Source organism: Podarcis liolepis (genome assembly GCF_965112155.1).
Source record: "Podarcis liolepis genome assembly, chromosome: 18".
In the NCBI taxonomy this organism is placed as follows: domain Eukaryota; kingdom Metazoa; phylum Chordata; class Lepidosauria; order Squamata; family Lacertidae; genus Podarcis; species Podarcis liolepis.
In genome coordinates this window covers 5,327,803-5,343,125 of record NC_139572.1, presented here as the reverse complement: position 1 = coordinate 5,343,125, position 15,323 = coordinate 5,327,803, and the positions used below count along the sequence as shown (strand labels likewise).

Sequence of the window (15,323 nt, the reverse complement as noted above, 5' to 3'; positions counted from 1 at the left end):
CCTCCTGAGCTGACATTTTAACCATTTGCTCAGAAGCAGCGCTCAAACCAAGATGCAGCCGTCGTTCGAAATACACGCTTTGAATGTTGCCATTTTCCCAACCGAACAACGTGCTTGAGGTGTCTAAAAACGTGTGCGTTAGCGAAAACTGCATGCAGGAATGCGTTGCGCTAGCAATGCTTGCAGAAAAAGAAGGTGTGTCATTAGGAGAAATGCCAGCTCAAAATGCTGCTACAGATGTCTGTCGTGACTTTAATAATAATAATAATAATAATAATAATAATAATTTTTATTTATACCCCGCCCTCCCCAGCCAAGACCGGGCTCAGGGCAGCTGGCAAGCAATAATAAAAACAAGTTGAATGAATACAACTTAAAAACAAGATTAAAATACAACATTAAAATATTGAAACGTTAAAATATTCAAATGCAGCCTCTTCGCAGGAGGAGAAAGGAAAAAGAAAGAGGGGGAGGGAATCAAATTAGCTCCAAGCCAAAGGCCAGGCGGAACAACTCTGTCTTACAATCCCTGCGGAAAGAAATCGGATCCTTTAAAAAAGGAGAAAAATAATCCAAAGCGATGAGGAGATTTGGAGCGGTGTTGAAGAAGTGGAAGTCTCAGTTTGACACTTTCGTCCCTCCCGACCGCAGGTACAGACCTTCGCAGAAGTTGGACGGCCTGGCGGAGGCCGGTTCGAACAGCAGCCTTCACTCCACGCCTGAGCAATCCGTTGCCGCGCAGAGCCAGCACCACCAGCAGTTCATTGGTGAGGAGCTATCTAATGCCAGGGTTGCAGGTTCGATCCCTGTGAATTCGTGCATTGTGGGGGGTCAGACTCGATGATCCTTGGGTGTCCCTTCCAACTCCATAATTCTGTGATTAGGGAATCAATAATGATGTGTGTGTGTCTGTATAAATAAATATATGTGCGTATGTAAAGGTAAAGGGACCCCTGACCATTAGGTCCAGTCGTGACCGACTCTGGGGTTGCGGCGCTCATCTCGATTTATTGGCTGAGGGAGCCGGCGTACAGCTTCTGGGTCATGTGGCCAGCATGATTAAGCCGCTTCTGGCGAACCAGAGCAGTGCATGAACCGCTGTTTCCCTTCCCGCCAGAGTGGTACCTATTTATCTACTTGCACTTTGACGTGCTTTCGAACTGCTAGGTGGGCAGGAGCAGGGACCGAGCGACGGGAGCTCACCCCGTCAAGGGGATTCGAACCACCGACCTTCTGATTGGCAAGCCCTATGCTCTGTGGTTTAACCCACACCGCCACCCACGTCCCTAATGTGCGTATATACAGTGTCGGATTTACGTATAAGCTAAACAAGCTATAGCTTAGGGCCCCACTCTCTTGGGGCCCCCCAGAAAATTTAAAGGATGTACATTTCCAAAATAGAAGATAAAAAATAAAATAAAACCTACATACAGCAACAGTGTTCTGTGTTGTCTAGGTTCCTATGATGTAAGTAATGGGCCCCGCCTGCTATCCTGCTCCCTAAAATATCGCTGGTTTGCTCCTTTCTATATATAGGGTGCCTACAGTATAGATAGAGGCACGTCTCATCTTAGTTGCTTTCAAACTTTAGGGTTAAAAAAAAAAAGTTAATATGAGAAGTCCGGAGGGTGGCAACACGAGAACGGGGCCTTCTCTGCAGTGGCTCCCCGTCCGTGGAATGCTCTCCCCAGGGAAGTTCGCCTGGCGCCTTCATTATACACCTTTAGGCAAAAGCGTCCCTTTTTAACCAGGCCTTTAGTTAATTTGATTGACATCCTATGCCCTTTTAAAATGTGGGGTTTTTGGGGGGGATGTTATTGGGTTGTTGTCTTTATTTTGATTATATATTTTGTGGCTTTCTATTTTGATTTTGTTCTGTGAACCACTCTGGTACCTCTGGTTATAGGGTGGCATATAAATTCTAATAATAATAATAATAGTAGTAGTAGTCCCCCCCCAAAAAAAATAATCCACCAGATGCCACAATTTTCTTCCTTCCCCCTAACGTTTTCTCCCTGCCCTGCAGACGTCACCCACATCCTCCCTGCTTTCCCAGCCCTCGATCTGGAAAACGTGCTCCTGCAGGAGGGAATCGACGCCAGCGACGTCAAGACTCTTCAGCTCCTCTACAGGCGGCATTGCGAGGTGATTTTAAAGCAGGTTTATCGATCGCCAGTGAATGACACTTACAAAGAGAGAGAGAAAAGGATGCAAAAACGAAAATCGTAGCTCGCCGCCCACCCCAAGACAGATCAATCTGGTTAAGTTTGCCAAAGGCGGTCGCCATTCTTCAGGGTTCTTAGTAAAGTGTTTTATAAAAGGGTGTCGTATTTCATCTACATACCGTATTTTTCTGTGTATAAGACGCTCCCATGTATAAGACGTCCCCTGTTTTTGGGGACTCCAAATTAAGAAAACACCCCTCGGCACTATAAGGCGAGCCCCAATTTTAAACCTCATTTTTTGGTTAAAAAAACCTAGCCTTATACACGGAAAGATACGGTAATTTGTATTATTCAATGCAGGTTTCATTTCACTTTTAATTTGTATACCGCCTTTCTATACAGTCGTACCTTGGTTCTTGAACGGAATCTGTTCGACTTCCGGAAATGTTCCGAAACCGAGGTGTGGCTTCCGATTGGCTGCAGGAACCTCCTGCACTCAATTGGGAGCTGTGGAAGTTGCGTCGGACGTTCGGCTGCCAAAAACCGTTCGCAAACCGGAACACTCACTCCCGAGTACCAAGGCGTTTGAGATCCAAGGTACGACTTGAAGGTACCTTGGGTTACATACGCTTCAGGTTACAGATGCTTCAGGTTACAGACTCCGCTAACCCAGAAATAGTACCTCAGGTTAAGAACTTTGCTTCAGGATAAGAACAGAAATCGCGCAGCGGCGGCGCGGCGGCAGCGGGATGCCCCATTAGGTAAAGTGGTGCTTCAGGTTAAGAACAGACCTCTGGAACGAATAAAGTATTTAACCCGAGGTACCACTGTATATTTCTTCCAATCTTCTGTAAATCTCTGGTCCCGCAGGTTTCGAATCCTTCCTGTCGTTTTATCTAATTAATTTCATTAATTTTGTTTGCCATTCTTCTTTACCACGAAAGATCTCTTAATTAAGTCCATTAATTTTGTTTGCCATTCTTCTTTCGTGGTAATCTCTTCTTGCTTCCATTTCTGGGCTTTGCCGCGCTACATTTCCCTCTCTCTCCCCAGGCGAACGTGGATGTCGTGATGAGCTTACAGTTCCCTTACATCGAGAAGCTATGGCAGTCTTTCTGGAACTCGGAGTCCCACTCGAGCGAATCGGCCTCTGCTGCCGTCCCTTCCAGGTAAATCACCACGCTGCGCAACTTGCCCTCCCACAAGAACAACAATTTTGTTGAAAATTCTACATATTAAAGAAGAGTAGATTCCCTACTTCATCTCACAGTCAAAAACCTACGGCCATTTCTAGGGATTCTGTGCCTCCTGAGCAAAAAAAACCCCAACACCGTGTCTGTAAGAACTCGAACGATAAGCAGTTTATCGTCTCCCCACCCCCTCAATAAATAATGAAACTGAAGCTTCCCGGCTGAAGCTTGCAAAATGCTTGTATTTTGCATTACGTGGAGGCCAAATGGCCGAAATATTGGGAAATATTGGAAAAAGAAGGAGATACTTGGAGATTGCAGAGTTTTGAGAAACTAAAGGACAAAGTGCGAGATTGGTTACATTATGCTCAGATCAGGGAGGTCTTTAATTTGGATAAAAAAAACAGGTTTCCAGGTGGAAAAATCGAAACTAGAAACAGAACTGTTAGAACCTAAGACTAAGGTACTTTCAAAAATGTATAACTTGAAATGGAATACGCAGGATGAAATTGTCAAATCAGCTATGATAAAATGGGCACAGGACACTGGGCATAATATTATGTTTGCTGACTGGGAAAAGTTATGGACCACCGGAATGAGGTTCACGGCATGTAATGCCTTGAAAGAAAACATTATGAAAATGATATACAGGTGGTACATGACCCCAGTCAAGCTGGCAAAAATATATCATCTGCCTGATAATAAATGTTGGAAATGTAAAGGAACTGAAGGAACATTCTTTCACCTCTGGTGGACATGTCCAAGGGTTAAGGCTTTCTGGGAAATGATTTACAATGAATTAAAAAAGGTATTTAAGTATACCTTCCTTAAGAAACCAGAGGCCTTCCTTCTGGGCATTGTCGGCCAAGGGGTGTTAAAGAAAGATAGAACCTTTTTTATGTATGCAACAACAGTAGCAAGAATACTCAGCTGGTCATGAGAATTCCCCGCCCTTGGCCTTAAAAGTGTGTTGGCGGAATGAGTGAATCGTTACATTGCCGCTTTGTGCAATACGGTTATAACTTCTTTTTTTGCATCCTCATGTTCCTGCAGCTTAGTTAGACGAACTTTGGCCTGTAAACAAAGGAATGAACTGTCGCTTCCAAATCTTTTTTGGGGGGGGAAAGGTCACCCCGAAATCAATGAATCTATTTTTGTGTATGTAACTGCATAATGCATTATGTAATTATGCACGATAATCATAATTGTGTACAGGAAAAACAGAGCTTGCAGACACGTACGACACTTTGTACATATGTCAGAATATTTAATTTGTTAATTAAATTTTCACTTTTCCAATTTAAAATACTAACTTAAGCATCTTTAAATATCAGGGACTTCCCCTCTTCTCTTTCCATGGTTCATTTTGCATATCATAAATCCTTGCGTATTTTACAAAATCTAAACCATTCAGTATTCCATTATTGCACCCATCAAAACTTAGTTGCACTGTTGAATTTATCTTAATGCTGCCAATGTTTTCACATAGTACATCACTTTTTATGGCTTAGAATAAATCAAGGTTGCGTATGGTTTCAATATTTCTGACAAGTTCTTGAAGTCATTTCCATCGAGTTAAATATACAGTTACATATACAGTTGTACCTTGGTTTACAAACAGTCTGGTTTGCATACGTTTTGGATTACAAACACGTCAAGCCTGGAATGCAACCTTTTTTTGGATTACAACCCCTTTTTTTTTTTGGATTATGAACAAATTTGTTTTGAAGGCCCCATTGGTGAAAGCGCGCCTTGGGTTACAACCTGCTTTGGTTTACAAACAGACCTCCGGAACCGATTATGGTTGTAAACCAAGGTACCACTGTACAGTGATTCCAACTTTTCATTTTGGGGTGACCTTTTTTCACAACGGAGAAGAATTGGTCCCTTTTTCAGTGTTTCTAAGCAGGAGTTCATCCCTTTATGATACAGGAAATTGGTTTTTTTTGGAGGGGGAGTCAAAATGTTTCAGTCCTAATGTGCAAACTATGTTTTGCAAGGATATCATTGCGGGTGTGGCTTCTCACTGTGAATCCCTTTCCTTCCTCGCTCCAGAACTAGCTCAAAAAGCCGCCTGCCATCCCTAGCTTGTTCTGCTCTGTTGTCCCCCTTCCTGCCTTCATGGGATGCGGATGGTCCTGTGGTCTAAACACCAAGCCTCTTGGGCTTGCTGATCGGAAGGTCGGCGGTTCGAATCCCTGTGACAGTGTGAGCTCCTGTTGCTCTGTCCCAGCTGCTGCCAACCTAGCAGTTCGAAAGCACACCAGTACAAGTAGATAAATAGGTATCACTCCAGCGGGAAGGTAAATGGCGTTTCTGTGCGCTCTGGCTTCCATCACGGTGTCCAGTTGCGCCAGAAGCAGTTTAGTCCTGCTGGCCACATGACCCAGAAAGCCGTCTGCGGACAAACGCCTGCTCCCCCGACCTGAAAGCGAGATGAGCGCCGCAACCCTATAGTCACCTTTGACTGGACTTAACCACCCAGGGGTCCTTTACCTGCCTTCCTCCACCCCGACTGCCCCCCGTGTTTCAAATTTCAGTTGCCGTTGAGCTGCTGACCCTCACCCTTGTTCCTTTTCGTGCAGCGAAGAGCCCTGCGACGCCCTGGTCCCGAGGCACAAGCTGATCGCCATGTGCAAATACGTCCCCATCATGAAATGGATGCGGGGCTGCGACCACATCTTGTACCAGACGCTTGTGGAGATCCTCATCCCAGATGTTCTCCGGCCTGTTCCCAGTGAGTACAGAGTGGGGAGGACACCGCTAAATCTATTTCTCTCTCTCTGTCTCCCTCCCTCTCTCTTTCTCTCAAGGCTCCCTATTGCTCTTTTCATCCACTTAAAGTGCCTAAATTATTTTCACCTGTTTCACATTTCCGGCTCCTTAAGGGGGCAGAGCATCAGCCTTGCATTAATATTATTATTATTATTATTATTATTAGTATTAGTATTAGTATTATTAGTATTATTATTAGCTTTCATGTGCATGCACACTTCTTCAGATAGCATGCACATGAAAACTCATACCAATAACAAACTTAGTTGGTCTCTAAGGTGCTACTAAGGGACGCAGGTGGCGCTGTGAGTTAAACCACAGAGCCTAGGGCTTGCCGATCGGAAGGTCGGCAGTTCGAATCCCCGCAATGACGGGGTGAGCTCCCGTTGCTTGGTCCCTGCTCCTGCCCACCTAGCAGTTCAAAAGTCATATGGGGACTTCTGAACAGCTCCTGAAGCCAGCCAGAGCCAACTGCTCCGGGCTGCTGAGACTGCCGCGGCTGCGTTTCCTGGGGACATTAGATGAAATCCGGGGACATTCCAGGGATGGAATTTGTCCAGGGACTTACTCGCAAATCCAGGGACTGTTCCCGGGAAATGGGGACATCTGGTAACCCTACAATATGTGGCAATGAATTTACTGCATTTTAGTATCTACTTGACTGCATTTTCATATTCTTCGGCTGAATTAAAGTTCACCGCCCCCCCCCCCCCGCATTATTCAGAAGGATTCTATATCTCTTATTCTTCACTTGTGACTTCACTGGCAGCATCCTGGCCTCGGTTCCTCCCTTGCTATCGTCGATCTTCTGCAGATTTTGCTTACTTAGGCAAAACTTTAGAATTTAAAGAGGGAATGTGGGGTGCTGTGAAGGTTTTGCCAGCCTGACGAGGCTGCTCTGTCTAGACCTCGCTTTGTCCCCGCAGGCACGTTGACCCAGGCCATCCGCAACTTCGCCAAAAGTTTGGAAGGCTGGCTAATAAACGCCATGAGCGACTTCCCCCAGCAGATCGTCCAGACAAAGGTAAGCAGCGGATACAGCAAGTTGCATCCCTTTCCTTCCTTACAGTCTGAACAGCTTTGGGGCAGCTGCGTTTAGAACCGGTCCCTGGTTCGTCAGAGCCTACCCTCACTTATCCAAACCCTTGGCGATTGCCAGGGGTTTGTGAAAGAGGATTTTCCGGCAGCACAAATTTCCTTTAAAAAAAACAACCAAAAACTTTTTTTCGAAGTTTCAAAAAGAGAAAACAGTTTACCTTCCTGCCACAGCGGTGCCTGTTTATCTACTTGCACTTTTGGCGTGCTTTCGAACTGCTAGGTTGGCAGGAGCTGGGGCAGAGCAATAGGAGCTCACTCTGTCGTGGGGAATCGAACCGCCAACCTTCTGATCGGCAAGCCCTGTGGTTTAGACCACAGCACCACCCGCGTGCTCCCCCCCCATATTTTTATATTTAAGGTAAAGGTAAAGGGACCCCTGACCATTAGGTCCAGTCGTGGCCGACTGGGGTTGCAGCGCTCATCTTGCTTTATTGGCCGAGGGAGTCGGCGTACAGCTTCCAGGTCATGTGGCCAGCATGACTAAGCCGCTTCTGGCGAACCAGAGCAGCGCACGGAAACGCCGTTTACCTTCCCGCTGGAGTGGTACCTCTTTATCTACTTGCACTTTGACGTGCTTTCGAACTGCTAGGTGGGCAGGAGCAGGGACCGAGCAACGGGAGCTCACCCCGTTGCGGGGATTCGAACCGCTGACCTTCTGATTGGCAATCCCAAGAGGCTCAGTGGTTTAGACCACAGCGCCACCCGTGCCCCCCCCCATATTTTTATATTTACCTTTGTATAACTTTAACAAATAAATGAAGCACAACCCCACATCTCGTTAAGAGTCGTCAACAGGCTCATCTCAGCTATCTGCCAATCACCCATTCCCACCACCCTTCTGAGTAATACCCCTCCCCACCTTCTCACTATATAGAAGGATCTGGCAACTTCTGTTTCAGTGTATCTGAAGAAGTGTGCATGCACACGAAAGCTCATACCAAGAACTAACTTCGTTGGTCTTTAAGGTGCTACTGGAAGGAATTTTTTTTATTTTGACTATGGGAGACCAACACGGCTACCTATCTGTAACTACCCACATCTCTTGCATTTCATCCGCTCTCTGCTTCACATTCTCTGAGTTTAACCTCACTTTTTGTTTCTCTCTCTCCTCCCCGATCCCTGTCACCGCCTCCCGAACACACCAGGTGGGTGTGGTGAGCGCCTTTGCACAGACTCTCCGCAGGTACACCTCCCTCAACCACCTGGCGCAGGCGGCTCGCGCCGTCCTCCAGAACACCTCCCAGATCAACCAGATGCTCAGCGACCTCAACCGGGTGGATTTTGCTAACGTCCAGGTGAGCCGGAGCAGCACGGCATCATAGAATCGTAGTGCTGGAAGGGATCCCAAGGGTAATCTGGGCCAACCTCCTGGATCCTTTGCTGTCGCTCGAGGCTCAGGTGGTCTCATTGGCATAGAGCAGGGGTCTGCAACCCGCGGCTCTTTTACACCTTTGCCGCGGCTCCGGGGCGGATACTAGCGAGGGGAGGAGGCGCATTGTGCGCCCCGACACTCCCCACTGTGGCGGGCGCTGTACTGGCTGTGACGTCGCATGGGGGCGGTGCGTGCGTTAGTCACGCACCATCCTGACGTCACCTTCCCGCCCGCTGTCAGATCGCGGCTCCGGAGATATATTTGTTTTAAATGTCGCAGTGGTTTTGCGGCTCCCAGTTTTTTTTTTCTTCGAAAACGGGTCCAAGTGGCTCTTTTTGTCTTAAAGGTTGCAGACCCCTGGCATAGAGCTTGGGCTGGTGGCCCACCTACGCCCCTATCTGGACAGGGATAGCCTAACTACAGTGGTGCCTCGCAAGACGAAAAGAATCCGTTCTGTGATTCTCTTCGTCTAGCGGTTTTTTCGTCTTGCGAAGCAAGCCCATTGACGGATTAGCGGATTAGCGCTATTAGCGGCTTATCTGCTGATCGGATCAGCTGATAAGCAGCTTAGCGGCTTAGAAAAAGGGGGGGGAACCAGCAGGAACTCGCAAGACATTGTCGTCTTGCGAAGCAAGCCCATAGGAGATTCGTTTTGCGAAGCACCTCCAAAATGGAAAACTCTTTCGTCTAGCGAGTTTTCCGTCTTGCGAGGCATTCGTCTTGCGGGGCACCACTGTATATGTACACCTCTCTTTCTTTCTTTCTTTCTTTCTCTCTCTCTCTCTCTCTCTCTCTCTCTCCCCTTCTCTTTCCCCGGTCCAGGAGCAAGCCTCGTGGGTGTGCCAGTGCGAGGAGGGCCTGGTGCAGAAACTGGAGCAGGATTTCAAGCTGACCCTCCAGCAGCAGAGCTCCTTGGACCAGTGGGCCAGCTGGCTGGACAACGTGGTGACCCAGGTCCTGAAGCATCACGAGGGAGGGGCCGGCTTCCCAAAGGCCGCCCGGCAGTTCTTGCTGAAGTGGTCCTTCTACAGGTCAGGCCCTGTTGCCACCCGGGGTTAAACCCCCGGCTGCTTTCCTTCCGACCCCCTGCGTGCTGCAGCAAGTTAACTCTGCATCGCGTTGATAGCGGGTTTTGTGTGTGTGTGTGTTGTCCCTCGACAGCTCCATGGTGATCCGAGACCTCACCCTGCGCAGCGCTGCCAGCTTCGGCTCCTTTCACCTGATCCGCCTGCTGTACGACGAGTACATGTTCTACCTGGTGGAGCATCGCGTGGCTCAAGCGACGGGGGAGACGCCCATCGCCGTGATGGGAGAGGTGAGGGTGGGTTAAGTACCTGGAGTACTGTGTCCATCAATAGGAGTATAGCATCTAGATCAAGGGAAGCAATGGTGCCACTGTATTCTGCTCTGGTCAGACCTCACCTGGAGTACTGTGTCCAGTTCTGGGCACCACAGTTCAAGAAGGACACTGACAAACTGGAACGTGTCCAGAGGAGGGCAACCAAAATGCTCAAAGGCCTGGAAACGATGCCTTATGAGGAACGGCTAAGGGAGCTGGGCATGTTTAGCCTGGAGAAGAGGAGGTTAAGGGGTGATATGATAGCCATGTTGAAATATATAAAAGGATGTCACCTAGAGGAGGGAGAAAGGTTGTTTTCTGCTGCTCCAGAGAAGCGGACACGGAGCAATGGATCCAAACTACAAGAAAGAAGATTCCACCTAAACATTAGGAAGAACTTCCTGACAGTAAGAGCTGTTTGACAGTGGAATTTGCTGCCAAGGAGTGTGGTGGAGTCTCCTAATTTGGAGGTTTTTAAGCAGAGGCTTGACAACCATATGTCAGGAGTGCTCTGATGGTGTTTCCTGCTTGGCAGGGGGTTGGACTCCATGGCCCTTGTGGTCTCTTCCAACTCTATGATTCTATGATTCTAAGCCTCCTCCGAGAGGAGACAAAGACTAGGAAGTTGCCTTGGTGCACCCACAGGGCTGCACAAACCCAGAGGGTTGTTGCAATAGGCTTGAACTGCCTTGCCCCGGTGAGCAGTCTGCCCACTGAATCCTACACCAGCTGAAGTTTCTAAACCGCCTGAGAAAAGAATGAGTTTGCTACGAGTTATATGGGTTTAGCTTAGGAGCGGGTGGTGCTGTGGTCTAAACCACCGAGCCTCTTGGGCTTGCTGATCGGTGGTTTGAATCCCCTTTGCTCTGTCCCAGCTCCTTCCAACCTAGCAATTCAAAAGCACGCCAGTGCAAGTAGATAAATAGGTACCACTCTGGTTGGAAGGTAAATGGTGTTTTCGTGCACTCTGGTTTCCACTGCACCAGAAGCGGTTTAGTCCTGCTGGCCACATGACCTGGAAAGCCGTCTGCGGACAAACGCCAGCTACCTCGGCCTGAAAGCAAGATGAGCGCTGCAACCCCATAGTCACCTCTGACTGGACTTAACCGTCCAGGGGTCTTTTACCTTTTTTTACCTTTACCTAGGGCCCTTCCACTCCGACAACAGATCAAAATAAGTGCTGTTCGTTTTGTGTAATAAAATTGGCTTATTAGACTTGTCAGTCAGTAAAATAAAATAAAAATAAATCGGGAGATAACTTGCGAGGGAGCCCCCCGTGATTTTGACCGCCAAAGGGTTTAATCCGGCACCGGTCTCAGAGATCAGGCTGCTTGGCCTCAGGGAGTCCTGAAAGTACGCCGGACCCGAATCGCTCAGGGCGTTTGTGCATCAGAACAAGAGCTTTGACCCACGAGCAGCTTTGGACGCTCCACAGCTCGGGGGGGGGTTAATAAGGGAGCAGTGGGGAATTGATGAGCAAAGCGGGGGGGGGCGTTCTCCAGATGCGCTCACAACCAAATGCCCCCCGCTCATTTTCTCTTGCAGTTCAGCGACCTCGCCTCCATGTCTCCAGCCTTGCTCGATAAAGGTATTTTTTGCTTCTGATCTCCTTTTCTCTTTGCTCCTTCCGGTCATGGGACAGGTAGGGAGGGGGTTGGGGCTGAGTTGATTAAATATTTGCGGGTGGCGCTGTGGGTTAAACCACAGTGCCTAGGACTTGCCGATCAGAAGGTCGGCGGTTCGAATCCCCGCAATGACGGGGTGAGCTCCCATTGCTCAGTCCCTGCTTCTGCCAACCTAGCAGTTCGAAAGCATGTCAAAGTGCAAGTAGATAAATAGGTACCACTCCGGCGGGAAGGTAAACGGCGTTTCCGTGCACTGCTCTGGTTCGCCAGAAGCGGCTTAGTCCTGCTGGCCACAGGATCCGGAAGCTGTACGCCGGCTCCCTTGGTCAATAAAGCGAGATGAGCGCCGCAACCCCAGAGTGGGCCACGACTGGACCTAATGGGCAGGGGTCCCTTTACCTTTTTATCCCGCTTCTCCAGCAACAAAGGCTGAGCTCGAAGCAGCTCACGAGAACTGCGGTGCCCTTGACGGACAACCGCCATAATGTCCGACACAATAGCATATGGAGTCATGGGGTTGTAGAGTTCAACCCTCAGCGATTGCTGGACGAACAACCAATCCATCAAAGCAATTAATGCAAGTCATAGTAACCATTGCCAGGATGCTTCCTGGACACAACAAAAAGTGGATTAGCTGTTGGTTCTCCAATGCGTTGCTTCTCAATTCACAGTACATGAATGATAGGCGCTTGCAGAAAACAATACGTTGATAAACCGTTTTGGGGTGGGTGGGGCCATTGGGTCATTGGAGAAAGGGGGGGTGGTGGCAGCTGCAGGGTCTTGCAACCCGGACCCTGCGGCTTGTATTCAGCTACGCTCAACTTGGAGTGAACCTGCTAGAATGAGTGGACCGAAGTCAGCCGTGCCCGGTCCTTCCAGTGGGTCTGCTCCGAGACGCGACTCCTGCTGGACACAGCCCTGTGACTTCTGTCTCTCCTCTCTCCCCGCAGATGACATCAGCGACCTGGGCAGCGAGGCGGAGGCGGATTCCCGGTGCGCCGGCGAGCCCCTCGTGAAGCGTGAACGCAGCGATCCCGGCCCCTCGCTGCAAGATATCTAATAAGAGTTGGCATGGCGGGAGACGCCCGACTCCCCTCGCGTTCCAACTCCGGAAGCAAAAGTTTCCAAAGCTTTCTGGAAACCCCCAAAGGCTGGGTTTCCACCTCCACCACAATCCGAGTGCCTCTTAGCTCCTCTTAACGTTTACTTGTCTTCACAGACGGGGTCCCTGGCGGCTGCCTGGTCAGCAGCGCGGGCAGAAGCTGGCCCAGTTGCGGCAAAGGGAATCAGCAGCCGGCTTTTCCCTTCCGATGGGGGGGGGGGTGCCTGGCCCCTTCTGCCCTGAACGTGGAGCTTTCTGTCTGTCTGTCTGTCTGTCTGTCTGTCTCTCTCTCAATTCCCCTCTCCCTCGTATCCTCGTGCTCTTGGCCTTAACTGACTCTTTGAATGGATTGCGGAACCCGCGGAGACCGGGTGCTTGGTTGGCCGTGACAGCCCCAAACCCAGCCATCTCCTCTCGGGTTCCCTAGATTACCACTGTGATGCAGCTCTGCTTGCCCCCCTGAAAGACCCCTTTCCTTTCCACTGCGCCTCGTGGGGAGGCAGAAGTTGGGGGGGGGCTCTGGTCTGCCCCCCCCGTGCTTCCCCCTACTTGCCAAATAAATTTACAATGTGGCACATAGCTTGTTGTGGTTCTTCTTTTAAATTGCTCTGTGGTGGAAGGGATTTCGCCCGCCCCGCTGGCCGGATGTGCATTGCGCCCCCATTCTGCGCGCCGAGGTGTTGCAAGTGAGACAGGTGTCGTTCTTGGGGGTCCCACAACCAGCTCAGGCTGAACGCATCAAAGCTGGGAATTGTGCAGTTTTTAAAGTGAGGGTTTTGGCAGGCGAGCAGAGGGCAGGGCACTCTTTGGTTGCGGCTGGTCCTGTCTTGAAGGCAAAGGCAATACCCACTGGAGGTATCGGGGGAGAGAGATGCACATTAGAAGAGAGGAGAGATTGAAGAGAAAGGTGGATGGCGGCAACAGATTGAGGTTGAATCCTGACAAGACAGAAGTGCTGTTTTGGGGGGACAGGAGGTGGGCAGGTGTGGAGGATTCCCTGATCCTGAATGGGGCAACTGTTCCCCTGAAGGACCAGGTGCGCAGCCTGGGAGTCATTCTGGACTCACAGCTGTCCATGGAGGCGCAGGTCAATTCTGTGTCCAGGGTGGCTGTCTACCAGCTCCATCTGGTACGCAGGATGAGACCCTCCCTGCCTGTGGACTGTCTCGCCAGAGTGGCGCATGCTCTGGTTATCTCCCGCTTGGACTACTGCCATGCGCTCTACGTGGGGCTACCTTTGAAGGTGACCCGGAAACTACAACTAATCCAGAACGCGGCAGCTAGACTGGTGACTGGGAGCAGCCGCCGAGACCATATAACACTGGTCTTGAAAGACCTACATTGGCTCCCACTACGTTTCCGAGCACAATTCAAAGTGTTGGTGCTGACCTTTAAAGCCCTAAATGGCCCAGTATACCTGAAGGAGTGTCTCCACCCCCATTGTCCAGTCCGGACACGGAGGTCCAGCCCCAAGGGCCTTCTGGCGGTTCCCTCCCTGCGAGAACTGAGGTTACAGAGAACCAGCCAGAGGGCCTTCTCGGTGGTGGCGCCCACCCTGTGGAATGCCCTCCCATCAGATTTCAAGGAAATAAACAACTACCTGACTTTTAGAAGACATCTGAAGGCAGCCCTGCTTAGGGGAGCTTTTAAAGTTTTATGTTTTATTGCCTTTTTATTCTGTTGGGAGCCACCCAGAGTGGCTGGGGAGACCCAGCCAGATGGGCGGGGTATAAATAATAAATTATTATTATTACACCTGCACTATGAACCACAAAGGATCCTTGCAGAGCTACAATTCCCAGCACTCTTAAACTGTGGTCCCCAGGATTTTTTTGGGGGGGTAGGGGAAGCCATGTGCTTTAAATGCATGATGCAGGTGTGACCCAACGTAAGAAAGTAAAACTTACAGAAGTTTTCTTCTGCCTCTTGTCCTCTTCCCACCCCATCCCTCACACACAAAGTTGCCCCAATGAAACGTGCCCCTGTGGCTAATGGGAAGTCTTTTCCCCTTCCATGAAGCACTTTTTTGGGCACGGATCTAAGCTGCTTCTGGCTGCAGGCAGTGGCGTAGCGTGGGGGGTGCAGGGGGGGCCGGCCGCACCGGGCGCAACATCTGGGGGTTAGGGTTAGGGGGCGCAAATCCACGGGTTAGGGGGCGCAAATTACTTGCCTTGCCCCGGGTGCTGACAACCCACGCTACGCCACTGGCTGCAGGCGGGCCATGTGAGAAGCTGGGGCTTAAAAACTGTGGCCTCTTCTGTTTCCCACAGATCTTGCACAGTGTCAGTTTTCCTTCATGGCCCCTGTTGAGCCATTGGCTGACCTGAAGTGTGGGCTTCTTCCGAAACCAAATTCCGAACAGAGCCAGTGTGGTGTAGCGGTTAAGAGCGGTAGATTCGTAATCTGGGGAACCGGGTTCGCGTCTCCGCTCCTCCACCTGCAGCTGCTGGGTGACCTTGGGCCAGTCACCCTTCTCTGACGTCTCTCAGCCCCACTCACCTCACAGAGTGTTTGTTGTGGGGGAGGAAGGGAAAGGAGAATGTTAGCCGCTTTGAGACTCCTTAGGGTAGTGATAAAGCGGGATATCAAATTCAAACTCTTCTTCTTCTTCCGAAGGCATTGAGACATTTCTCACTGAGGGAGCAGGAAGGGTTGGG

General features: G+C 49.8%; 2 protein-coding genes across 4 annotated transcripts in view; both read left to right on the top strand.

Moving 5' to 3' along the window:
• RFX2 (regulatory factor X2) overlaps positions 1-13,243 on the top strand; it is a 52,568-nt gene extending 39,325 nt beyond the window's left edge. For all 3 annotated transcript variants that reach the window (XM_083483781.1, XM_083483780.1, XM_083483782.1), the window contains 10 exons: positions 652-767; positions 2,027-2,145; positions 3,219-3,334; positions 5,941-6,092; positions 7,057-7,154; positions 8,374-8,523; positions 9,423-9,631; positions 9,762-9,915; positions 11,485-11,527; positions 12,515-13,243. In XM_083483781.1, coding sequence (XP_083339907.1) covers positions 652-767; positions 2,027-2,145; positions 3,219-3,334; positions 5,941-6,092; positions 7,057-7,154; positions 8,374-8,523; positions 9,423-9,631; positions 9,762-9,915; positions 11,485-11,527; positions 12,515-12,624 — 1,267 coding nt within the window. In that variant the 3' untranslated portion in view covers positions 12,625-13,243. The remainder of the gene's footprint in view (positions 1-651; positions 768-2,026; positions 2,146-3,218; positions 3,335-5,940; positions 6,093-7,056; positions 7,155-8,373; positions 8,524-9,422; positions 9,632-9,761; positions 9,916-11,484; positions 11,528-12,514) is intronic.
• A 131-nt stretch (positions 13,244-13,374) lies between these two features.
• On the top strand, positions 13,375-15,007 carry LOC310697433 (uncharacterized protein). The gene is made up of 2 exons (XM_083484102.1): positions 13,375-14,725; positions 14,881-15,007. The coding sequence occupies exon 1, from the start codon at positions 13,538-13,540 to the stop codon at positions 14,546-14,548; it is 1,011 nt and encodes a 336-aa protein (XP_083340228.1). The 5' UTR covers positions 13,375-13,537; the 3' UTR covers positions 14,549-14,725; positions 14,881-15,007.
• Positions 15,008-15,323: the final 316 nt, after the last annotated feature.